Raw genomic sequence first — 27,708 nt, 5'->3', positions numbered from 1 at the left:
CTTTGTTCTTTCTTTGCATTGTTTACTTGTCTTCAGTAAGCTTGAGAGTTTTTTGTTTTTTTACTTAGGCTAGTATTATTTTTTGTGATATTGAAAATGGTGACAATAATTATGAATTATCATAAAAACCATATTTAAATAAAAAATAAGTATATTGTTATCGTGAAATAACTCATATCATGATATAAGAATTTGGTAATTTCGCCCACCCCTAATGAGGACTATTATGACTTCCCAGAAGAAAACTCAAGACTACAATCAAGGGGGGTCAGAGAGTTCAGAGACTTTGTGCTTTGCTCAAACAACAACATAACACACTAAAGAAAGTTGAATTTGTAAAAAAACACACAAAAAAAACACCTTAATAGGTCCTCTTTAACTATGCCAAGTTAAATAGAAGTGACATGGGTGTACACATTATTATGAAGGAATCTTTATAAATGGAGGTGGCTCTTAGTAGATCCACATTTCCATAGCTTTTCATATTCATACTGATATTGCCCTGTTTGTTTATTGAGCATCTAAGTTTTTTTTTATTATTATTATTGCATGATTACAGACAAAGTTTCCTCTTTATTCTTCTGTATGACTGTTCAGAGCGAGCGAGCGAGCAATCCACGAACACGAAAGCTGCTAAAGGCTATGTTTAGACTCCGTTCACGTCGCCGGAGGAGAATGTGCATGAGTGCACAGATCCTCTCAAGTTCTTCTCTCTTTTTTTCTCAGTCACACCTGCCTCTCTCACCTCATCTATTTATACCCCTCATTTTTCATTACACAAGTTAGAACTGTCGCTCTCGGCATTTGACGTTTTTCAGCTATCTCTAGGTCAACCGTATCGGCGTAGGTGTTTGTACTTCACCTCTCCTCATTGTGAGACCATTCTGGTGACACTGTGATTCCAAGACCTTGCAAACGATTGAGTTCTAGCACCCTGAAATTGAATGGCGGTACAAAATAACTTTTTTTGTTGTAGGAGGTGTGTGCACCTGCACTGCATGCCAAGAAGCTGTTGGGGCTCCGTGTTGAATATTTAAACAAGCTCATCTTTTATTCCCCTCCACGGAGCTTTGCACTTTTGGCCCCTGCCTAATTGTGGAGCCTAGCGCACAGTCCTCACCTGCTCTGTGAGGTTTACGGCTAATTCCTTTGAAGGTGCTTCTTTTGTTCTCATTTGTTACGAATACAAAAAGAGGCTTTGGCGTGCCAGCATGTGTCATTTCGAAATGGTGTTACTGTTTGAAGTCTTATTTGTCAGGTGTTTTATCAACTTTTTGTTAGATTTTCTTTATATAATCAAGCTGAGCCATTTTTACTGTTGTACTCCAATTAACTAACTGTTGCATGGTATTTAAGCACAAAGCCTGCAGTGTGTTAATCTGGCATTCAGTTTAACCAGGTATTGAAATATAAAAATAGTGCAAACGTGCCTTCTTTCTATAGGCTCATTATGGATTGTGCTTTATTCACAAGTCACCTATTCACAAGTTATTCTATTTACCTGCAAGCGATTAGCAGTGAGCATAATTTTATTTAAGATTAATGTTTTTATTGTGCTTTCTATTTTTATTGATCATGGCAGCTGTTATCCATCAAAATAGTGTTTACTAAATAGGGTGCTAAATCAGGGCAGACGGCGCATGCAACACAGTAATTAGTGATTCTCAGTGAATTCTGTTAAAATGTTTACTGTAAAATCGTTTTGACAGTGTGCATGCTTTTAGAAGACATATTGAGGACATCTGGTATTTTCACATTGTTTTTGTACTTTTTAATCCTTCTTTACAGTGTGTATCATTTGCGGTGATGTGCTAAAATAAAATGCTTGCTTTTCAGAACTCTTTCTATACTGCTGATTTCACTGTAGGGCCAAACAACTGCTGCTGTTCTTGTGACCCGCCTGAATGTTGTTTGCATCACAGCTTTAAATGTTTCATGTGTTGTTTTATGGCGGTATGAAAATAAATTTCAAAAATAAGCATGTTCAGTTTATCTCGTACAGATGGCTCATCTATAAATTATAATTATTTGATCCTCCTCTGCATCAGCAGAGATGTTTTTAACGGATAGCCACACTGTTGTGTGGATACAGAGTTGCTCAAACATTATTTCTCATCATTGCGAGGCAGTCTAATCCACGGGTCAGTGCGCTCATGCATCTCTTCCTCATGCGCTGCATAATGAAAGCGTTTGTCTAGCTCTGACGAGTAAATTGTGCCTTTTGTGCACAGCAAAAAAAAAGAGCCCAAGGAGGCGTGCATCTCTTATCTCAGTCACACTCCTTACCTCCTGTTCATTACTTATATTTACTCAATACTCTTCTGAGAGGAGAAGCGCATCTCACAGAACGATGACTTCTGTATGGGTTCCGGCTTATTCTCTGTATGTCACATTGGTGTGCGCTGTGTGTATGTGATGTATGTTTGCAATTATGCAGTTTCTAATGTGTTTTTAATTTATTTGAATGCTTACAGACCTTTTTACAATGCAATTGCTTGATGTCAAAACATTATTATATGATCATATGATGTAAATATTTCACTCTATTGTATTTAGATTTGTGCTTATCATTGTCATTTATTACATCATTTCATTCACACTTTGACATCTAACGTGACTTAAATAGCAAAAACTTTTGCACTGTTTTTTCTGCATTATTTGTATGATTTTCCCTCATAAAAAAAAATCAAATGGTGTTCGAGTTTGATATTTCTAATGAATCTGTTGTTTGGGGGTTTGGCTTTGTATAATTACTTTCTGTATTAATCAATAATTCTAGATAAGTAAACAAAAGTATTGTCAATTAGACAAAAATCATCCTATTGTCATGCTGTCACATTTGTTTAATCTCAAACCCTCAGAATGATATTGTGTTTGGAAATGTTGTTGTATGTTGGTGAAATCATTATTTTCTTTCTAAACTGACTTTGAAATAATCTGAATATTTAATTGGATTGTCAGTCAACAATTAATGTTGACGTTGTTTGTGTCTGGGACCAGCATAATTTGAGTCTAATTTGTTTATGGTTATTTTACACACAAAATAACTGAAAGGTTTGTCTGGACATTTTGACAGTGGGCCTACATACTTTATTTTTTTTTATTTTTTTTATATGGTTTGATGAATGAGATGATGGATGGTTTTTGTGTGAATTCTACAGCGGGTTCAGTTTTCCTGAACCCGGACGGGGACTCTGGAACGGAGGCAGACAGTGAGCCGCAGTTGACCTTCTACACCGACCCAAACCGCAGCCGCCGTCGCAGTCGAGGTATGAGAAACGGTAACGTCAACTCCGCGTGGGGCTCCGGGGGTAAGGAGGATTTCCACACCATCGCATGATTTAAACCTGCACCGTGGCCATTTGGTGTTCGTGTCACACTTTGTTCGGAACCCGAGCAAATCATTAGTTGTGAAGCGGCTTGCCTCATTGACCGTGGCATGTCGTTTCGTGTGAGATTTGCCATTGATTTGCCATTGCAGTTGAATGCGGTGTTAAAACAATTTACAGGAAAGCATAAATGCTTCACTTTTTTGTCTTTTTTTTTAACGGTCTTCCAAATTGGACTGAGGGTCCCTGAGCAATTTTTAAGTTTCTTCTGAGCCTCTTTGTGGACTCCATGGACCTCCTCTGAAAATGAATGACGACTAAATGCAAGCTTACAAGTATTTAAGCACCTTAAGCTTAGCAGCTCCATCTGCAGACCACCATTCAACATTAAGCACGGTAAATGCGTGCATGTTAAGTGCTAAGAGAGCGTGTGACAAAACAGTTGGACAGTACTGTCAGACGCTAATGGCTAGAGTCTGTCTAAAACTCTGTATTGTCCCCCAAGGAGCGATGCATTGTGTTTTGGAGAGACCTGAATGCAAAGCTCTCTAAACTCTTGAGGAGCTGCCACTTGAAAGGCAACTAACAGACGATCACTTTGGCTTTAATACTTTCTCCCTCTAATTACCAAATGCTTAAACCCTGTACTTGTCAAAAACACTAGTCAGATGTGGCAGCAACAACACCTTTAATTGGACTTAAGTTAATAATAGACATGGCTTGTGTCGCATTTTTTTACTCTCCTAGATCACTGCGTGAATTGTTGATAAGTTAAGAGCATTGATTTTGATAGCATATTTGTGTACATTAACATTAAAAAATGTTGGTGTTAATATAAGCGAGTGAAGTGAAGGTATATATATATATATATGCTGCCATTTATCTGAATTCTTCACAGTTAAAATTTTAAAGCTTATAATACTTACAGAGAGGAGGGAAAAGCCAGGGGACAAAAAAAGCCAGATTATATTCTTATCTGAAAGGAATTATTTTAAAATAGTTTTGCCTGTAATTAGTCCTTGAAAGATGTGATTGGCTCAGCAAAGGACCAAGCACAGTGTTTCATCTGCTGTATGTCAAACTGACAAAATGCGAAAGCACCAATTTCCATAGCGTAAATCAACTGATGAATACTCAATAACATAAGGAAACAAACCAGTTTTTAGATTCCAAAATTTGCCCACATAATTCAGTGTTTTGAAACCATTTAAACAAATTGCTGGCAGATGTGTGCAAATGTTTGAATCGATGCTTTTTGTTTTCTTTTGCTCAAGTGTGTTTATTTCTTCAAAGTCAATCTTTTTTTTTTTTTTTTTATCTCAGGGATCTCTGATATAACATCCACGCTTAAGATGATGATATCTTAAGTATCTATGCTTTAATATGGCAAAACAGGGATTCCTCCTTTTGTGTATATGGTCTGCTGCATCATTAATGCAATGCTTAGCAGTTACATTGATTCGTAACTGCTTTGTAACTCCTCTGTTTTTTACACACTGCATATAATCATTGTAAATATGTCTGTCAGTTGTATTTTGATCTTAATCGTCATCATCATCTAATTTCATTTCATATGTATTTCATTGCTGTTTTCAACCTGCTGCATGCTATTGTTCATGTTTATCCTGAGAGTTTTAAACATTGTGTTAATGAGCAATACAACTACTGTAGCAACATGAATGTCCTCGATATCTGATCATCAGTACAGTATTTGTGATTTGGTGTGTTATGTCATATTGTGCGTTGTTATAATACCATCAGTGTCTTGTGCCTTGATTTTACATGTAGCAGATGTACAGGGCAGCACTACACCAAACCAGTTTGGCTGTATTACAAAAAAAAGTGGTCAAAAACAACTTTTTTTTCTTTCTTTTTTTTCATATTTTGCCATTTGCAGTATTTAGCATAAAAGCAGCAGGCTTCAAAAGGAAAACTGTTATCTCTCCACCGCTTTATTCGTGCCAGATCTGCCGCCGCTTGCAGAGTTTGGCTGGCTGGTTTGATCCAGTGCTCCTTTCATGGACCACCAACCCTGATGTGGGCTGTTTTTTAACTGCCTCCCTTGTGCCTTCCCAAGGTGCACATAAAAATGTGAACTTTCCAGTCTTGTAGCATCGCTCTTTTATTGCATTCTCTCTCTCTTTCTTCTCCTCAGGTTCCCCACGGAGCCCTATCAACAAGACCACCCTGACTTTGATCAGCGTGGTGAGCTGTGTGATCGGCCTGGTCTGTGCGTCTCACCTCTCCTGTAGCCTCAACGTCAGAGTCATACTCCACGTACCAGAGCACCTCATTGCAGACGGTAATCTCATCACTTGCTCCGCTTCCCGTCCGGCCCCTGAGCAGCAGGGGTCCTCAGCCCCCCCATCTACCCCCCCACGACTTCTACTGTATTAAAGCAAATGTCATACTGACTTCCACCTGTCTCTTGTGAAAAGCCTAACAGATGTGTGCTGAAAGCATCAAAGCACAATCATACACGAATGCATGGTCTCTAGTTGTGTTTCAAATGATGTACACCGTGCACTTGTACTTACACTATGTACTCGGGCATCTAGTGAATGAATTGTTAAAGAGTAGTATGGTCTCAAATGAAACACTAACGTTTATTTTTAATTGTAACACAGTTGGTTTTCAGACACGCATTCTCTCATTTGGAGGTTAAAGCGCGCGTGCAGACCATCTACGGCACAAGCCAGATTCCACCATATTTGGAACCATATCTTTCCGCGGTTAAAACAACATCCCTTCTTATGTTCTTTCATGTTTATTTGATACTATAAATTAACTAGAAGGAAGAGATGATCGGTTCACGAGCAGCTTTAACTGAGGCTCTACAGCGATCTGTCAGGACACGTTAAAGAGCCACAAAATGGTATTTATAGTTTAAATTTCTTGAAAAAATGACCAAATTTGACAGTTGAGACTTATCAAAAACATATCAAAAGTAACCTGGTCTGTCCTGTCTGTCAGCGCGTTGTCAGTGTCCTCTCTGCTCCGCTATGTATTTTTCACTGCGTGAGAACATGGTGTGGCGTGAGAGCGGCATGGCTTGTCGAACATAGCAACAGTAACTAAAGGGGGCGGGTCTTTGCAAATGGTCAATTGACTTTAGACCAGGTTTTTGTTGGTCAATGGTGCAGTCTATTTCAGTTGCCTCACTGTCTTCTCTAATGCAGCTCCACAGGCCAGATTATTTAAATGAGTAACATTGTGACTTCATAAGATCTGGAAACACATTGTAATCCAAACGAGTCATTCGTTGCAGTTATTGGAAAGTGGATTCTGTTAAACACAATATCTCCCTTTGGAGTGAACTTTGAGCTTTGTAACCTTGCAGATCTTTTTCATGCTCAAACAGCAACATTACACACTAACTAAAGATGAAAAAGTGAAAAAGCATAATAGGACCCCTTTAACTCACATTTGTATGGTTCTGTCTTGTCCATAGATGTTTTCCATAGATGTCTCCACCGTCTTGACAATTGACCTCTAAACTACATCATTATTAAAAATCAAGTAGCTAACTTCAGAAAGAAGAGAGTACACTATAAGTTGCTATAAAAAAAATAATAAAAAATAATAAAAAAAAACAGCTAACTACTCAACTACACTGAATCTATTTAAAGAGTAAATTAAATACATCAAATAAAACTAGAAACAACCTAATAAAACATGAAGACATGTTGACTAAAACCTGGACAGTTTGCTTAAAATGCGGACTGCACAGATATCATCTGAATGAATCAGTACATGAATCACTGAATCCAAGCAAACTGATTGAAATGAGAGTTTGTGTAAGAGGAAGGACTATTGATTGATTATTTCCTTAGCCAGCTTGGCTGTGAGTTGTGTGTGTGTGTGTGTGTGAGAGAGACAGAAAACTGAGATGTAGCATTTTGTCACGCTGAATTGCTACTTGTTGGAAAAAAATGGCTTGTGACTGGAAAAAAAAGCAACATTATTTTGAAAACAGCTGAGCTATTGTCACGTTATAAAAATGTAGTTAAGTTAGTAGCGCTACTTGCAGTTAGTTACTCCCCAGAACTGCACTCTGAGACACACACAACTGTAAACAACAACTAGCCATTTTCCCCAAGGGTTTTCTGTTTGCGCTTTGGACCTAAGTTACGTTTGTGTTGGATGAGCTTGTTATTGAATTTCAATGTTGCACCTGCAGTCCGAGACCACAGGCCAGTCTCTCTTTCTCTCTCTCTCTTACTCCCTTTCCTCTCGCTCTTTTTTTCAGCTCCTTGGCATTTCAGCCGTCATTTCTAGAGTTTGGGCGATATGATGGATTGTGACTGGCTTTGCTCATCTGTCATTTCGTCTTTCATGCATAGCTCTTTTCTATGGGGTCTGGTGCTTTAGGGTAGATTAACATTCAAATAGATGTCTAAGTGGAAGAAATCCGAAAAGAGGAGACGTGAAGGATTCACAGTTCGCCTTTTGAATTTGAAAAATCAGATTTAAGAAATGTCTATAACTGTCTAACAGTATTACAGGGTAAAACTTTATGTCAAAGCATATCTGATAAAACTTGATTTTTCTGAATAAATTCTGTTCTATGTGACAAATATTCAGAGGGATGATGCAGAATACTTATGTACTGCTTCCAGTTCAAATGTTTTATCTTTGCTGTTGTATCTTATCCACAGCTGTGCATGATCCGTGAAACATAGCAATGCATACAATGCATAGAATTTCAGCTTTAAGGATTTTGCTTTGCTTTAAAAGCTTTGTAAAAAGTCCAAAACATAGTTTAATGCCTAACAGTTTGTGGAGGGAAAATGTACTGTACATGCTGCTGTTTATAGACTTTTTCTTGAGTCTCGTAGTACTGTTGATGTGACGCACAAATCTTATAGCGGATAATAGTTTCGCAGTTGTTTTAGCTGATGAGTCAGTTGAGTAAATGACTCAGTGACTCACAAAAAAATATGAAAACCTGCGTCCCTGAGCGAATCAGTAAAGGAATCTGAATGAAACTTTGCGGTTAAATGAATAGTCCGTTCAAAAATTTACATTTTGTTATCATTTACTCACATCCATGTTGTTTTCAAAACTGTATGCATTTATTTCTTCTGCTGAATGCAAAATAAGATATTTTAAAGGAAACTGATAACCAAACAGTTTTAGTTCCCATTGACTTCCCTTGTATTTTTTGACCATGCAATTTGGGTGAGTGTGAACCAAAACTGTTTACTTACCAACATTCTTCAAAATATCTTCTTTTGTGTTCCAAGGAAGAAAGAAAGTCATTAAGGTTTGGAATGACATGAGGATGAAGTAAAGATGACAATCTGGTTAAACTTTATTTTGATGGTCCACTTTAGACATTCTACTAACTACAAGTAACTTCGCAACTACATGTCGATTAACTCTCATTAGAGTATTAGTAGACTATAGTAGACTGTTAGGTTAGGGTTAAGTGACAGATTCCTAACTCATTTATCTTACTTTGGTATATGCTTTTTAAAGCTCACTAATAGAGTTCACTAATTTACTCGATGTAACTCTTGACTGATATCCTGTCTGACTCTTTTCTTCCAGGCTCCAGATTTGTTCTGCTTCAGGGCAGCCAGCTGGATGCTTCTGATTGGCTGAACCCAGCCCAGGTGCTGTTGTACTACCAGCAGAATGCAAGTGGCCTCTGGGTCAATGATCTGTGTGGCCGCCGTCTCTTGGATCCCTGTGAGCACCAATGTGACCCAGATTCAGGTACAACACCACCCTGACACGATTCCTTACTTCACACAGCTCATCTAGAAACTCTGACACCAACAGGGAGACACATTCCGAGGGGGATACTTAAAAGGATAGTTCACCTTCATGTCGTTCTAAACTTTTTTTTGTGGACCACAAAATAAGTTTTTTTTTTTTTGCTAAATGTCTCAGTAAAAAAATTAAAAATAAATTCTATTTTGTTCATACAAAGTCAATGAGTCCAGTGTTGTTTTAGATAGTAGGGGTGGGACTCTTTTGGAATCCTACGATTCTTGATTCGATAAATGCATAGATTTGATTTTAAACTTTTAAACATTTGGAGTTACACGCTGTTGCATTTTCAATATTTCACGAGTTCACACGTACATGAAATCAGATGTAGTATTTTAAGCGTATTTGGCATGCTGTCCGGGGTAGGGCTCCGAGCTCGGAATTTGGCCCGAACCCAGAGCACTCCCCCTTTTTACTGGGATAGAAACCAGCCAAGAGTGAGGTGATGGGGTGGTGGAGGGATGCTGTGAAACTTGACATGAGACAGAGGTGAGGAAAGGGTTTATTTATACCGGCTTCCTCTTGTGCTGATTGGTTGATTACCTGAACGTGCTCCTCCCGAACTTTGTTACATAAAACTTCATTTAGTGATTTAGCCTCAGATAGAGGATATGTTGATTCGCTTTAACAAGCAGGTACTGTTGGCTTCAACAGCAACCGATTGTGCATCCACGTTAAACGCGCTTCTCGTGTGTAAAAAGTACCTGTACATAAGAGGCGGTAAGATCACAAGAAAAGCTTGACGTGTGCCAGTAACTACATTATTTGAGGCTATTTTCCTGCTGCAAGCCTATGCGCTTTGTAAACTGTCCGTGTGCTGCTCTGCTCTCACAGTTGACTCCTGTTTTCTTTGTTCTGACAACATCACGTTAACAAAATGTGTTAAAATGTGTGAATCGATTAGAATCGTTAGAAGATAGATAGTTCTACCAGAAAGACTCGGGAGAATTATTTCAACAAATTGTACATTTATTGACAGCTCAGCAAGCTGATAATATACAAAGTCATTTGGCGTAGGCCCCCGTCCGTAGTGCATAATCCGAGGGTATCGGATCTGCAATTCCTGCCTGATGACGAAGGCAGGGGCGCAGCCGACCCCCCCGGGAGGTATGGACAGGACCATCCTGGTGGTGGTGGGGAGGATGGGGGTAATCGTTGCTTCAGTATCTGCGAACTCAAACATGTGTAAGATCCGAGCTTTATACAGTGAGCATAATATGATTGGATAGAAGTGAAGGCAATAGGTGACGTAGTAATTGAGTCTTCCCGGCAGAACTTATGCTAAAGCTTTCATTTCTCAGACATACAGCGCAATTGTGCTTTGGGATGACCCAAGTTTGAATCCCGGCACGTGGTTATTTCTCAATCCCGTTCCCCTTTTTCTTCCACTTCACTTACTGTCCTCTCTCCAACTCTTATATCTGAATAAAGGGAAAAGTGCCAAAAATAAATCTTAAATATATATTTATATATATATATTAAAATATCTTATTGTGTCTTTCACAGAAGAAAGAAAGTCATACAGGTTTAAAATGATATGAAATTTATTATTTTTTAGCTGAACTGTCCCTTCAAACTGCACTTTGGGAACTCAAAAAAAAAAAAAATTCAGAAAAAGTGAAAAGCATTTTTTTTTTTTTTTTGCCTTGCCTTGATTAGTCTGCATTTTCAACTAATTAATCATAAAATAATGTCTCGCTCCACCACTCCGCCCTAGTGAACGAGTGCCCATCCCCTCCACTGTGTAAAATCAATGTGCTCAATGAACTGCAGTTGTAACGCAGCTTCCTTTAAAGAGCAGGAGGGACAGGAGAGAGGCTTAGCTCTGATTCATCTGTCGTTTCATTTGCAGATTTCTCTGAAGGTGTCTCTCTTGAGTGAACAGTATTAAGTAATGAAAGCTTAATTGAGTGAGAGCTGTGAGGACAGTAATGCTTGACAATGAATCTTTGTAATGTAAGACTTGGGCTTATACAGCTTCAGTGACCTGGATTTGAATTATTATTTCTTTTTCTTTTTTCTTTTTCTTTTTTAAATTCATGACTGGGCCGTAAATTAGGCAAAGCACAGATCAAATGGAATGCCTTTAGGATATTCTGAGCCAGAGAAGCATTACTATTCTAGACGATACTTGATTAGATTCAGGAATATTGGGTTGTTGTATGTGAGCACTTTGACCATCTAAGATCTCAGCAGTTTACTTATAATATGCCAAATAAACAGAACAGGTACCCGGTTTAATTTATTTTCACTTATTTTCACTTTCTCAATTTCAAGTGTATTTAAAACAGATCTATTTAAAACAGATTTATTTACACTTTTAACACAACTTTAACAGATTGCATATTATACATTTTGAATTTAATTAATTTAATTAATTGTAATTATTTTATTCTATTGACAGTCATAGTTTTTATGAGAAAGATATACTTATACTTTTAGATATACTTTTGTAAGAACAAAAATATCATCCATGAATATTCTATATTTTTGGTGTATCCTTTTACCTGTCCACTGGGGTTTTGTAAGGTATTATTTGCTATATATAACAATATTTTTTTTGTAAACAGTTCTATGCAAATAAATGTAAAAAAAAAAAAAAAAAAAAAAAAAAATTTATCTTTATACAAGCAACATTATCCTAATAGGTAGAAAAACAAGATGCGCTCAAATTTGTGTACATTAAAGTTAAAGTAAAATTTTCCAGACATTTTAATCATTCCTTTTGGTTTTAATACAGTGGTGACATAAAAAAAGACAATTATTATTATTATAATTTTTAATAGCTGCTTTTATATTTTTGGATACTTTAGGACTTTAGATTTGGAGGTTCTTGCCATTAGATTAGCATCTTATTCCAGTTCCTTGATTTCAACTGTTTTATTGTTAAAGGAAAAAAAAATCAGTACACACTACATAACTATAAAACTTGACGGTACAGTGTTGATGAATAATCTCAGGCAGTGGGCAGAAGTTTTTGTGTTTGCATAATAAATTTGAATGCTCTTTATCTGCATTTTGCGACCAAAGATTGCAAGTTTGTAAGCCGAGATTGAACAATTCAGTTTTATATTTTTTCCTGTCAGGCAAAACAGTCAACAGGCACCCAGGTACATCCAAATGAATGGTAATGCATTCGCTTTACAGGCATTTTTTCCGATCATCTGCAGCTGGAATCAATCCAACATTGTTATCATTTGTTGACAAGTTCCGCCCGTTTGCATCCATAATTCAAAAGAGGAGATCCATTGGGCTTTGAAAAGAGAATCTTCTAAAGATAAATGAATCAAAGTTGGACCTTTGGGAACCTGTCTTGGTTTTCTCACAAATGAAATCTAAAGGATGAGGCCTTGGTACTGCCAAGGTTCAATAATTGCATTGTGCTTTTTTGTATGATGCATTCTTAATGAAAGGCTCAGTGTGTGTGTAAACCGTAAGACTGTCTCAATCAAACAGGAGAGGGAGATACTGATGAAAGTGGGGATGGAGAGCGACAATAACTGGGGCTGTGTGCGCTTTAAAAAAGATTGTAAATCAGAGGCACAGAGGATGTGTAAAAGCTGAGATGAGAATCGGACTGATAACAGGCCTCTCTGAGCCCCTGTTCACCTCCCTCATTCCCAGCAGGCTTCAGGGGACATTTATTAAACAAGAACATGTGATGTTGTGTCTCAGGCTACCTGAACCTTGCACTTTCGTTTCATTAATTTGACTGAATGATAGATCCCCTACAGACTCTCTCTGTGGTCGCGGAAAGGAATTACTCTGGACTTAAAAACTTCATTAATAAGTAATTCTATACAGTCACTCTTCTCATCTCAGCTTTTACACATCCTCTGTGCCTCTGTCTAAATTCAATAGTAGTGATTTTTTACACACATGCACATACACAAATATAAATAAACTAAATGAATGGAGAAATCAGCAGTATTTTGTATAGAGCAATCATTACGCCTTGTTTGCCTTTTCACAAGTTGTTAGATTTGGTTTGTTTTTAACATGCTGAAATGCATAAGTGTTGCTGAACATGGACATTAAAGGTAGGGTCGGCAGTTTTTTTTTTGTAAAATTTTTTTCAACTTTATTTATATACCAATACATAATTAAAATGTAAGTACTCTGAAAAAGAGAGTATAAAAATTGAGTGTCTGTAGTCCTCGCAAGACTGCAATAAACACAGCTACTTATTCCATTCACTACCCCCTCCCTTCTGGGCTCCTTCCAAAGCCACGCCCCCAAAACACATGAACGCGCGACGCCGACCGCTCGGCTCAGCTGGAGGACGCGTTTACCAGCGCAGAGCGGAGAGGAGCGCAGTGTATGTAGTGACATCATGTCAGAATCAAATTTAATAAAATACCTAATTTTATCATTATGAATATAAACAACTAACATGGCTGTTAGTACTCACTATCAAGCTAGCATATCGATACTGGTAAAGTTTAAAATATATTGAGTTTGATTCGGTAACGAGCTAGTAACATAAGGCAAAGCTAAAAACAGGTTGCATTGATACACGTTTTCCCATTACCATCAGTTACACTGTGATGAAGGTGAATTTCATTTAAGATTCATAACATATACGGTGTTTTGCATGTAAGAGCTTCCACTATGAAAGTACTGGTCGCTCTGATGAGGACTAACATTACACTAACATTACACTCCGGAGACACTCCTTTTTTTGCCTTGTTTGCCTGTATATGCAGGTATATGCAGGTATATATCCCAGTATATGCAGGTACTGGGAATTTTGACTGCTCTTTCTCTGCCATAATTGTGATTCTTCCTAGCTTCCGTGCCTCTCTCCGTGCTCACGCATGTGTGTAGCTCCTGTAGCGGCAGGGGTGGTAGCCATGGTAGCGAGGGAGAGTGACAGTCGCCCAGCCAATCATTTCATTCGTTCCGAATGGAAATAAGTAGCTGTGTTTATTGGGTCCTGAGAGGACTACAGACACTCGATTTTTATACTCTCTTTTTCAGAGTACTTACATTTTAATTATGTATTGGTATATAAAGAAAGTTTAAACACATTTTGAAAAAAAATGTTTTGAAAAAAACTGCCGACCCTACCTTTAATGTTTTTATTGTTTGTTTTTTTAACAAGTGCTATAAGTATAAAAATACATTTAAATTGAATTGAAATAGTTTCTCTTCAGGATTATACATGCATTGTTCTAATAGTGAATAGAAACATAATATATGCTGTCAAGTTAATGTAAACAAAATATATTCCGGAAACCTCAATCACATCTTTTGCTTTTAGTATAACGATAATATAAAAGCCCATTATTTAATTTTGAAAATATACAGTTATTTTATATATTAAGTTTTGAAAATATATAGATGCTGTTATATATTATATGGCTAGTTTTAGGTAAAAAAAATTTTTTTTGTGAATGTAGTTTTAGAAGCTGGTGACAATTTATTTTAGGTTCACCATTTGTAGCCTCAACTTTTAATTTCACTACTCTCTTAATTCATTTGAGGTTTTGAAAATGACACGCACAATAATTAATTATAATACAACTAGAAACAACCAGAAAACAGTTAAGCTGGATACAGCATGTCACACTGCAGGACACTTTTGTTGCTCTCTGCAGTAAATTTTCAAGTTATTAAGCAATTTTGACACATTGTTTCTAACAGTTAGATTCCCATATGCAATTAATTAGAACTTATTTTATGCTTCAAAGCTGAAGATTTTTTTCTTTTATGTAGATATGTCACATGGCAGGGCTAAATAAACAAACATGGAAATACTTCCACATACACATTTAATATTAACAGCTTAAAAGCTTGAGAAATGTTTTGTTTACTTCCTGCTGAGGTCCTGATTAGTTACATTTGCAAGGATTCCCTACAGATTGTCACCCCAAATATCCAATTTGAAGAAAAAAAAAAAAAAAAAAAAAAAAAAAAACCTGCTTCTGCATATATTCTGTGAAGAGATAAATTAAAAAGGTATGCATTTCTTATGCATACAGCACTGGCTGAGTGCCTGCTGGATATCAATAATGATCAGTCAATCACAGAGCCACTGGGTACATGTTTCCTGGCAAAATTGTCATTTACCACCCAGAGGCATAAAGGCTCCCTGCATCTCATTTGAATTGATAAAAATGCTATTATTACCTATGGTACACAGTTAATTTCAGTTTTATAAACTGTTAACTATGCAAATAGCGTAGTGCAGTGCTTGACATTATTCTTGGCCCTGCCAAATTGTGCCTATGATCAGTAATATATCAAATTAAGTGTTTATGACCCATAATGGTAAATTACTTTTTTTGCTGAGCTATACTTTTTTCTTTCTCTCTTTTTTTTGTTGTTTCAAACGGACACATACACATTTAGTAGAGTAATTTAAAGTTTATTATATGCCATTGCTCCGTTCTTCAGTGTCACATGATACTTTAGAAACCATTCTAATTGGCTGAGTTGGTGCTCAAGAAACATTTCTTATCATTATCAATATTGTGCCTCTTAAAAATGTATTAGAATTATTTGATGAATAGAAAGTTAAAAAGAATAGCATTTATTTGAAATCATACTGACCCCAAACTTTTGAACAATAGTTGGTATTAATATATTTAGCAAAGGTTTAATAAGAGAGAAGTAAACTGCTAATACAGTAAACTATATTGATCTATATCACAATTAATGTATGATTTAGTTTTGAAGATTGCTTTCCAACTTGCATCTTATACTACATACAATTGCCCTTAAAAAAAAAAAGGTTTCTTAGTCAGAGCATCAGGGTTGGAAATCCAATATTAGCAGAATGCAGAATTTAAGGTCACTTATATTCCATTAGCAAATCTCTGGGCACATATTCACTGGCCTTGTCAGCATATTGATGACTACTGCTTTGCAAAAAATGTCAGAAGATATCAAATGTTTTCTTTAGCCTTTTCCACACATTGTCTTCCCGCTCGTAACACATTTGTTTCCATGTTTGCAAATGCCATTCTTCCTCTGTGCCCCCTCTGTATTTGCATCAGTCTCCTCACACGTTTTTTCAGGACGGGGCGCGTGTTCCTGCGCAGGGTGCAGCCTCGTCAGTCCCATGAACCCAAATGATGAGCGACATGCCTGCGGTTTGCCCTGACAAGACTGATCAGTTGAACTCAGAGTGATTAGACCTGTCTGAACCATGAGCCCTACTGAGGAGGGCTGACACATGGAATCTGCTGTGCATGCAGATGCTTCAACACGCACAAAACTAAGAGCACCCATTTACAGCATTGCATGTCTGGAGAATCACCAATTGATGTAAACATGACAATTAGGTCATTTTCTCTTGACCCTGAAGGGGATGAATTAATATCAGTCACACAGAGAGGCGATTAGACTACAGATTGGGTCGTGGTGCGAATGCGAGGGGGGTAATGCCAAAGTACATGCAAAGTCATGTGACTCCGTAGTGGGGTAAAATCTGTTCACAGCTGCTTCACACATTAGCCTGAATGGGTTAACCTGGTGGAAAGGAACTAAAACAAAGTAAATGACTTACTGCTTGTGTTTACCATCAGTAAACATGACTTCCTGCATCTAAATGACCTTGAAATGGTTTGAAACACGAAATGATCTGTGAGTCAGCAATTTTTAGCAACCACTCAGCTCAGTTAAATGAAAGTTGCATTACTGGGTCTGGCAATCGATTTATTTGCAGTATTTACTAGCAATTTGTTGACTAATGATCTAAAGAGAAGATGATATACTTGTTATTGTTGTAAATATTATATTTATGCTTTATAATTTTTTTTATTGTAATTGTAAAAACTTATGTTCCATATGCCTTTAATATCAAATTGAACTGGAAGACAAATTGGACAAAAAGAAAAACAAACACACCTAGAGAAGGAACGTTCCGAGGTTTATCACACACAAACTGTACTGGACACTAGTATGATAGATTATTTATTATTTATTATTTTCTGTTATTTCTAGTACATTTAAAGCACTAGATATGGTTGAAAGACATGACACAAAATACAAAACAAGTTTTTAAAGTATTTGATTTGCCATGCTCTTTATGTGAAGATTTAGGATGTATGGTTTAGAAGATTTAGATCTATGGATGTGCTTCATTAAAACTTCCTCACAAAAATGTTCAATGGTAACCATCGTAGTGGTTACCCCCCCCCCCCCCCCCCCACTTGACATTTGACAGTGAGATGTCCATCTAGTGCATGTTTACATATAAAAACGCATTGAAAACAGCTCAGATGAACACATCCAGTTATTTTACAGTGTTTTAAGGAAGTCCCATTGTAATTTATGATGATTTTGTTTTACAGTACAGTATTAACAATAGTATTTTGGCAGAAAGCTGGTACCATCCTAACTGACATCCCTCAAGGACACATACTGCAACAATTAGGGCTCAGCATAATTGTATTATACTTTTATTTTATTTTATCTTATTGATAATGAGGGTTTCAATATACTAATTATCTGCTTTCAGGAGAATGTATCTGTTTCGATGGCTACATGAAGGACCCTGTTCACAAGCATCTATGTATTCGCAACGAATGGGGCCCAAATCAGGGGTGAGTACCATAAGCATATTGTGTCGACTCTGATATACAACAGCGCTACTACAATGAGGTATCTGCCACCTCAAAGTTGGTTTTGCTTCTTAACGGTAGTAAAAATGTCTCCAGTGCTGATAGCCAGCCAGGTGTTATGCACTGTAGGGAAATTACATTGGCTTGAATTAATTAGCTTTTTTTTGCATGATGTTCTTCCTCTGGAATTGGAAAAGGGATTAGTGCAGTGAAGCTCTGGGTCATTTTAGATTTGTGTGACAGTGATTTGCATTTCAGTATACCAATGAGATGTATGTATTGTTCATTTTTAAATTGCGTTACACGTGTAAGAAATGATGTAATTCGTCACTTGCGTGCCTCGCTCAAGAACTGCTTTTAAAATGACCAAAGTGAATCTAATTGTTTTTAAATTCTGCTCTACTTCTTTTTAGTTTCCAAACTTTTATTGTTGCCCTCAGATATTTTAGCAGAGGACTGAATATAAGATTAACTGCATCTGAACTGATGCTATCTTTGATCTGAGGTAACAATGTCAGCAAGCACAAGTCAACAGATAGATGAATGAAGCACAAATGCGAGAGAATGGCATAAAATATGAGAGTGTTTTGCTTCTTAACAGTCCAGAAATAATGAAAACACTTAAATGTTAGGAGCACAAGTTTCTAATCCCGGAAAGACTTGTATTTAAGACGTTTAAAGTTAATTAGACCCTCCCTGAGGAGAGTTTCACATGCTCATCTGGGTTTGAGGCTGTCGCTCTGGAGCAGTTTGATTAAGACTTGGAGGTGAGGAAAGCCTTGGCATTTTAATTGGGAGGAAGATGGGAGTGATGACAGTGGGGCGAGATGGATCCGATAATTAGAAATCAAATTGGAACAATCAGTAAGATTGCCTTAGGGGAGTGGAATAGCACTGGATGTGCTTGTTCCCTTTGTGCCTTGCTGTGAAGGTGTGAACAGTTTTTAATTGACTCTAACACTTAGTGGAGAAAAAAAGAAAGTCCGATGCCAAATGCTTTTCAAAAGTTTCAAAGTGCCGAGATATTTCTGAAACTGTTTTTCTGCAAATCCATGTGATAATTTACTTTGTGGCACAGACAAAAAATGTACATGTTATGAAGAAACTGACTTTAGTGTTCAGCATTATTTTATTTTATTTTATTTTATTTTTTTATAAATTTTTGCACCTTCCTGTGGTAATGGGTTCTCAGAACGTTCCTGCTTTTGGAACTCTTATGAATTATGAATGCTGCAGGGCAAATGTTGATGTTTAAACAGTAGTAGGTGATCTGTGGTGTGAAGTGGTCTAACCAGGCTGTGAGTGCTCTTTTGCTGTGAGTAACAGCTTACTTAGAGAGGCATCAGCTCCTTGTCTCTTCTCTTATACTGCAGCGACAGTCCATGTCCCCACAGCTGCCTCTCTGCATTAATCTCCATCAGTTCACATAGAGAACTGGATAAATACACGCTTGAAGTCACGTTCACGTATATACGGCACTGACTGAGTGGCTGCTGTTGGTCGCAGTTTTTGCATTGTATCTGCTGGAAGCAATTCTTTGATGTTCATATCAGGAACATAACTGAGTTCATAAAGGAATATTTTCATCACAAAGTCTTGCAATTTTAAAGGTAATTTGGCTTAGTGAAGAATGGCACTGTTTAACAATGAATGAAGAGTCTATGGTGTGACATACAGGGTTTTTTTTTATTATTATTTTAAGCATTAATTATTCATTTTATTTTTGCCCTTTCTGTTTTGCAGCCCATGGCCATACACAATTTTCCAACGTGGCTTTGACTTGGTGATGGGAGAGCAGCCATCTGATCGCATTTTTAGGTGAGAAAAAATGTGTTTATTTGTTTATTTGTACTATAAAGTTTGTGACCCAGTTCAAAATGAATAAAAATCCAAAAAAAATATTTGGAAGATATCTCTATAGTTTTACGGCTAAAAGGTTGCCTTTATGGCAAAAAAATGATAAATAAGGAGACATGTCTTAAATATTTAGCATACTGTTTAACGGGTTATTTCACCTTTTTTTCAAGTGCTAAAGTATGTTTACAAATTGCTTAATTCATAACATTTTAATAAAGCCAGGATGTGAAAATAAATTAAAACGTAATTAATTAAAACTAAATACATAAAACTATCCCATGATGTGAACCCCTACATAAAAGAGTGTACATAAAACATAACCAGTTGGTTAAAAGTAATTTAATAATAATAAAAATAATAAAGTACAGAAAAATGAAGTTAGTTCTGAGAAAAGCTCTAGTATTATTTGCAGGTGCCAATTGTAACACAGTTTAATTCATACGTCCTTAAGTTTATCTTAAATGTCCAAACACTTTTTGGGGCTACCTTATATAGCAAAATGTGTACTGTACATTCCATTATATATGACTGCAGAAAATGAGCTTTGAAAAAAGAAGGTGCTGACAAGTATGTAATAGGTTTCTGTTGAGACGGAGTAGCTTGTGAAATGCAGTATACTTATTTTGTCATTTTGGCTAAGCTGACATTTCTTTATTCAGCTTCAAAGAGCTCCTTTCACAGTTCAAATAAAAACTTGAAAATGGAAAATTTACGTAATTACTTTTAATACGTGGCCACCGAGTGCATTTGCCTACAAATACAAATGTTATCCATATAAAAAGGCATGGATTTTGACAATGTTTACTTCTGGCTACTGGAGACTCAGGACTAATAAGTTCATTGCTTTATGCACTTGAGCTGTTTCAGTCTGTGAGGTGTATGTTTTGGAATATTTAACAGTGCTAATCCAATTATAGCGACATATGGATACCTTCAGTTGCCATGCATAATCTCCTTCATTTGCTGAATTATTCATAGATCTCATCCTTGACATTGCAAAGTCCTTTGATTGTTCAACCCTAATTCGTTTGCACAAATCACAAGCAATTTATTTACAAATTTTATGAATCGGTGTTCTTTCACATTTGAAAACAACACCGGGAGGGCATCTTGTAATTGGAATCTGTGTTATACCCCCAAAAGTGTAAAATCTCATATCCCTTTGCTTTGGGGATCCAAACAAATACATTTCATTGGGACAATTAAATGTTTTATTTCCAAACAAACCTGCACAGACGTGAATGTGTGAGACGGCTTGAATGAAAGATTTATTTTCAATTTCACAAAGCCTTTCCTCATACATCATTGATTTGTGCCATGAATGAATAGGAAAGGCCATAATCAATTTCGAATGCTTCACTTATTCATTTATATATCTAGCTTTCAATATCAGACTCCGAAATGATGTGACTGATATTTGCTCTACTTTGAAAGTGGCAGTACAAGAGTGAGAGATGGAGAAAAGATGTGTTGTTATGGTGCAACTAAACCGCAGTATTTTTAATCTGGAGTTTTATAAGCACTTCAAATCACTCTGTAATCTGATTTTCTTTCCAATCTGCAAACCATTCAAAGTTAGAAAGAGCCTTTCACACTCAAATCATGCTTTACGGTGTCAGTAAACATCCAATGCAAACTTCAGTACCCACATGATAATGTTGGATACTGCTGCTTTTAACAGAACTGCATTTTATGGTTATTTCTTTTCCGTCCTGTTCTGAGGTTGTGTCTTTGTATGTCATTGAGCCAGAGTGCTGAGATAGTTTAAAAGGTACCCTGACGTTTTTTGATAGATGTGTTTTTCCCTTTTAACTTCCACCAGCGAGGCGGGAGTTTTATCCCGTTCTCACGATTTTGTTCAATAATCCATTTACAAGTCACTTTTCTGCAAAACTCAATTTTAGCCGCTTCTCAGTAGCAGGCGACAATATCCAAATGTGTCAAGCTTCACGTTTTGTCCTTTGTTTCCTGAATCTGTATATTACAAAACACTTGGGTGAGTTTTCAGCAAATCTGTGGTGTGCTGTGCGGACATACCTTTTTGGGATGTCATGGAATTATGAAACATCTATGAGTATGGATTGCACTAAAATATCGGTCCGTTTTCAGTCTCAAATTCGACAAGAAACTTTTACTTTAACAGATCTTTTTACCATTAACAGCAGGAGAAAACGCTGTGCACATGAAATGAACAAGGCTTAATTGGATTTAATGTAAACAGTAGCTGATGATGGATGATATATTGACAGAAATGAGTTTGTGGTTACAGTTGATGAGGCACGCGCACCACCCCAGGTGTGATGAGATAGATTCATGTGGAGAAATCCAGACGGATGAGTGCAACTGCAAAACAAGCTTGTTGTGTATTGCAGCATATTGTGGTCAGAATTCAAGCGTAATTGCATTTTCCAGTTTTGCAGAATTTAAACTATACATTAAATGCATATTTGTCTTTGCATTTCCCCCACAATTGGCAGTCCTCTTTAGTCTGGCTAGAACCAGACCAAGCTCAATCTTTTAAGATTGAACATTGGTCTAGGGAGTCTGCTATGTATTTTCTACCGCACAAGAGGTGTGATCAACGGGCATAGTTCAAATAACTCTGTACGCAATTGGATAGTCCTTCAACCAATCAGACCAACCAGGGTGTCGTACTTTGCAGAGCGACGTGAAAACTCCAGGCAGGAAATGTGTAACCAAACGTGTTGATCAGCGGTTTGCAGAAGCAGCAATGGAATCAAGCGATTTTTGCAGGTTGTGCAAAAAAAAAAACCACGAAAGTTAGTGGTATTTACTGTACACCCACTCGAGCGATTTGTTTGCTAAAAAGAAGCCATTGAGGATCGTCGAGAGGTTAAAAGGAATTGGACAGAGCTGTAGCGACTCTGGAATTGGATTGGATTAAACCCGCCAATAGCGCGCCAGGTGGATAAGCCAGTTTGTGATTGGTTTCCGCAAATTTGTAAAGGAAGCAGGGTAGATAAATGTACAGGTTTCCAGCCTGAGCTGCAGGGCGAAATCAAATCGCCTGCAGATCAGGCTGGGTTTACCCAGTCTAAGTCCTCTTGCTATCGGTGCATTAATAAAGAATTTGGGTCACAGTTGCCTTTCTGTCCTATCCACTAGTAATCCTATCCATTTTATGAAACGTGTTAATAGGAATGGTCTCATTTTCATGCGAAAAGTTATCATCTTTCCTGAAAAAAAACGACAAATTGAAATCGCAAATGCATTTTGATTTGCCTGCATTCTTTCGGTCAGTGCTGTTGTTTTTTATTTAAACCATTTATAAAATTGTTGAAAATCTGATGTTATTGAAAAGTCATCAATTTAAAGACCGCAGTTGTAATGTAGTTCACTGAAGGCGAGTCGAGGATGAACCCATGCAGTTTTAATACAAAAGTGTCAAACAAATACAAAATAAACAAAACCAGACAATGACTTGACTTAAACAGATTTGAACATAGAAACTCACCGAAAGCAGGTTACATAGAAAAAAAAACTAGAAAAGGCACAATGGAAGCATGAGGGCTATAGGGCAATATATTTACAAGGGCTGCATGCGAAATCGCATTCTCTCTTGAGTAGGTACTTGTTTTGAATAAGTAAATACTTAATGACCGCCAAAAACGTAAGTTCTATATAGGATGAATGTGTGTAGTATGAATATAATCTGGACAATCCACATCCCCATGTTGCCCTTATCACGTGACCTACTAGCGTCAGTTGCACCGTGTCAGTGCCATTAGGCTTGTTTGAGATGTCCCTCGCCTTGCCTCGCCTGAAATGTAGGCGAGAGTAGGCGGCTGCAGAGTAGGGAGGAGTGAAAAAAGTGCAGACAAGACGGACAGTTCTCTCTTCTCGTAGTGGATCAGACACCATCAAATGAGGATATTGAGGGATTTACACTCATGCGTTGTGTTGCTAATAAACTGGATGTCATTTAAGTTCTGTTGCTTTTATATGAAAATAATTATGTTGAACAAGACACCCAAAGTACTTTTTATCTATATAATTCCATCCAAATTGACGTTTTCCCACTGATCTATATAATGCCTGGATAGCTCATGACGTTCTAAACTGCCAGCAGGCAGTGAAGCCACCGGAAGTGTTCGAGCAGCCATCTTACGATTCCCTACCAGCAGAGGGCTCCAACGGCCGTTATACAGAGATTGGTAGCTCCGACGGCACTTTTAAGATGACCCGCTGTGCAGCATCCAAGTGTAAAATGACGTTCACAAAAGGATGTAGAAAAACTGCCCACAGGTTGTAATTCAAGCCCTGTAAGTAGTAATTTATATGCACAGTTGTCGCTATTCTCGTGTTGTTTTCTCCGAGGCAAGAGTAATGCTTCAACAACAACAACAAAAAACTATATCACAGTCACCAGTAGCCTATAAGAAACCTCAGAGCAGCAATAATCACAATTAAGTGTCCAATAGCGAAACCATTTGACAGCTTCAAAAGAGCTTCATGCAGAGTCCGTTCGTTACTTACATTAACCCATACAATTTGTAGGCTATTATGCATTTCCTGAACATGTACTTGCTAAATAATCAAACACTTTATTTGAACAAACTACTGATCTATAAAACACAATCGGTCTTCCGACCTTTTACTGTTGTGTCAATTGATTTTGATATGCGCGAGGGAGAGAGAGCAATATAGCGCTCGTGTTGTTTGAAGACGGTGAGAGTGCGCGCGCGCAGCCGGGGCTCTCTCTCTCTGCTCGTTCTTATATGCGCCCTGTCCACTGATCTAAATAATTTGTTGTTACGACGACTTATTGTTCCCTCGTTTTAATAAATCGTGGACACGTTTAACTAATTCCATCCCTCAGTTTGATTGAACGAATTACAACGTGGCCACAATATAGTAAAAATAGGGAACAAATTAGTAAAACGTGCTGAGGTATTATTAATTCGTATCCACGAAACAATATTCACCTGCATATTCACCAGTTCACAAAAATATAGGTCTTTAGCATTCACTATTTAATTAATAGTATCAAACTGTTTTTCTTACCTGTGAAGATTACCTTTTGCAAAGAAATTGCCATTTTTTTATTTTTTAATAAGCAGGAAACATTTCCGACTTTAAAAAAAAATAAAAATGTAAATGCCATAGACATATTGTAGACAACAGCCAATGTACATTTGCTGTTATGGCTTTAAAACGCATGCAGATAATAAACATTCATGATGATGAAACTGCAATATCATGTGAGTGTGATAGAGATGATAATCAAAACTAAACAGATTATTAGTAAGTAATACAGGTATTAGTACAAATTATTATTTTTTTTTTATTTTTTTTTTGACAAAGTATCCAAAGCACGAGCTGTAAAGGCTCCACCCTCTTCTGGAAAGTGAGGTGGGGAGCAGCAGGTCATTTGCATTTAAAGATAAATACACGAAAAAAAGCATGTTTTTCCTTCCACTCAAAATGGGCATTTTCACAATGGTATAGTAAATAATCTGTGGGGTATTTTGAGCTGAAACTTCACAGGCACATTCTGGGGACACCTAAGACTTATATAATTTTTTTGTAAAAAAAAACAAAGGTGGCCATAATAGGTCCCCTTTAAGTTATGATTTCAACTAAGAATACATTTTGTTAGTGCATTGATGTCTGTGATGTTTTAAATGTAAATGAAATAAGTCAGTTGATTAATTGATTGTTTATATTTTGCTTTCCCCAGTTACTGTATTAATAAATTATAGGGGAATATGGAGATCCCCAGTCTCACTAGAGAAAACAGATAATGAGATTCCTTCAACTACTTTTATCATCAGTTTGCAGATGCTAGTACAGCTCTGTATGCACAGTGAGAGTGCAGATTGCTATAATTGAAGAACCTGCATTTGAACCTAGGTAAATAAATAAATTAGCCTGCTGGCAGTGGCTTATTTATTCAAACATAGGAAAAGATGCAAGTTTAATAGACTGTACTGTAATCAAGAAAAGCAATTTATTGCACCATTTTAAACAGCAGCAGTCGGACAGTTCCATTCATAGTGCACAAGAGGAGGGTAATCTGGGGATTATAGTTGCTTTTCTTTTCTTTTTAGAAGTTAATTCATGGTCTGTTTACTTAGTATAATTCTTGTTTGATACTTTTTTGAAATAAATATTTACCTGATTTCAGCAAGGTAGAAATTGATCAAAAGTAACCATGAAGACATTTAAATTTGATACAATATTTAAAGACAAATGTAAACAAGAAATGCTATTCTCTTGAACTCTTGAAAAATGTATCATAAATGTAGCACAGCAAAAATGTAAACAGCACAATGTTAATAATAAGGTTCAGCATATTAGAATGATTTCTGAAGAATCATGTGACACAGTAATGGATGCAGAAAATTCAGATTTGCTATCACTGTAATACGTTACATTTAAAAAATGTCTAAAAATAGTAAACTGTCTTTGTATATTTTTACAATATTTCACCTTATTTCAGTTTTTCTGTATTTTTGATCAAATACATGCAGTGAGCATCAGAGACTTCTTTCAAAAACATCTTATCCATCCTAAACTTCTAAATAGTATGTATATGAACAACAACAACAGCACCTGCATAAATAAAGCCAGCACAGAGTAAAACAATATTCCTATAAGAGTAACCACATAATTAATGCATGCCGCAATATGTGCTGGGAGCTGGCAAACCCTTAGCAAATCAGCAACATTATTAATTATAAAACGGTTAGCAGTTTGGACAACATTAGGGTGATTATTGTCAGTCTAACAAGTGTTTTTTATCTGGATTCAAAGTGAATCACAATTCTTATTCGGCTATGTGTGACTCAAAAGCCCTGTATGCTTGATAAAATGCCATTTTATTCTTACAGTGTAGGTGTAAATCACATCTACACATGCATAATACTGGAAAACTAAAAGAGCTTCCAATTTTGTAATCATACTGTATTTTGCTGGCATAATGCATCTTATGCAAATATAATTACTGAGATGATTGTTTAGCTCATATATGTACAGACTTCCTGAGGTGCATGGGGTACATTAGGTTCATCAATGATAGTCGATTTTACAGGGGAAAAGCAAATGAATGAAGGAATGAATCAGCGAGTAAATGAATCAATGAATCATTCAAGCACATCCTGGCTATTTTGAATGCACGTTTTCAGAGAGAAAAAAAAGGATGTTCATACTCGTGTCTTAGACACTTTTTCTATTGTATGCAAGTCAGTTCTGGACAGAACTGCATTTATTGATTGAATGTTATGACACGAAGTTGAAACCTCAGGACTTCAAAGTGAATTGAAGTGAAGTAAAAGAGAGCTTGCTTGTAGATGTGCCAGTTTTCAATTACTCCTACAAACTCTTTGGACCTTCTGTTCTGGGCATTATTTTACAATGCTCAGTTTTTTTTAGTTTTTTTTTTTGTCCTCTATGAATATCCACCCACGATTTGATCTTATCTGCCTGGACGTCTCTCAGCAGTAAAACAAGGGGGGCTTTCAAGGTCAGATAAGCATTCCAGTAATGACTCAAATTTTAAAATGTGCTACTGTTCTAGAGTGAGGGTCAAACTGGAAATGCTGTTATATGCGGGAGTTAGGAAGCTATTTTTTTTTCTTTTTTCGATCAACGTAAGAATACAACCTAAAAAAACCTTTAGATGGACCAGTAAGAACACATTATTTGTTAAACTCGTGCGCAAAGGCGGATACAATAAGTATCCAAGTGAATAAATGTCTTTACATACTTTACACGTGGGAGTCTTATGGGGATGTATGGATTTTTTTTTTTTCTTGGCAGAAATCATTCACTAAATATAAACAATAACCTGTCTCTTTTTTCAGTCTGAAAATGTGTCATTCGTTATTACCCTGGACACCACTATTTTTAGATTCCTACCCAGAATTTCAATTTAACCTCCAGGGATCCTCACGAGAAAAGCACATTTTCTTTATTTTTCTTTAAATATGTCATCCAAATGCCTATTTTTTTTGTCTTGTCTCACAATGTAGAAGTACAGGTCGAAATATTCACTGTGCCTTTTTGTGTTTCAGATTCACATATACTCTTGGAGAAGGCATGTGGCTGCCACTTAGCAAAAGCTTTGTCATTCCTCCCGCTGAGCTGGCCATCAACCCTTCTGCCAAGTGTAAGACGGATATGACTGTCATGGAGGACGCAGTGGATGTCAG

General features: G+C 36.9%; 1 protein-coding gene across 5 annotated transcripts in view; it reads left to right on the top strand.

Moving 5' to 3' along the window:
- astn1 (astrotactin 1) overlaps positions 1-27,708 on the top strand; it is a 242,840-nt gene that overhangs the window by 65,471 nt on the left and 149,661 nt on the right. For 2 of the 5 annotated variants that reach the window (XM_084410824.1, XM_084410823.1), the window contains exons 5-10: positions 3,162-3,269; positions 5,485-5,631; positions 8,883-9,050; positions 17,575-17,659; positions 19,421-19,495; positions 27,571-27,708. In XM_084410824.1, coding sequence (XP_084266950.1) covers positions 3,162-3,269; positions 5,485-5,631; positions 8,883-9,050; positions 17,575-17,659; positions 19,421-19,495; positions 27,571-27,708 — 721 coding nt within the window. Of the gene's footprint in view, positions 1-3,161; positions 3,312-5,484; positions 5,632-8,882; positions 9,051-17,574; positions 17,660-19,420; positions 19,496-27,570 lie in introns of all 5 variants that reach the window. The other 3 variants (XM_084410826.1, XM_084410825.1, XM_084410822.1) reach the window with 2 other exon arrangements.

This window comes from Rutilus rutilus (assembly GCF_951802725.1).
Source record: "Rutilus rutilus genome assembly, chromosome: 6".
Classification (NCBI taxonomy): domain Eukaryota; kingdom Metazoa; phylum Chordata; class Actinopteri; order Cypriniformes; family Leuciscidae; genus Rutilus; species Rutilus rutilus.
The sequence above is the reverse complement of the archived record's forward strand: the minus strand, read 5'-3'. Positions and strand labels throughout refer to the sequence as shown.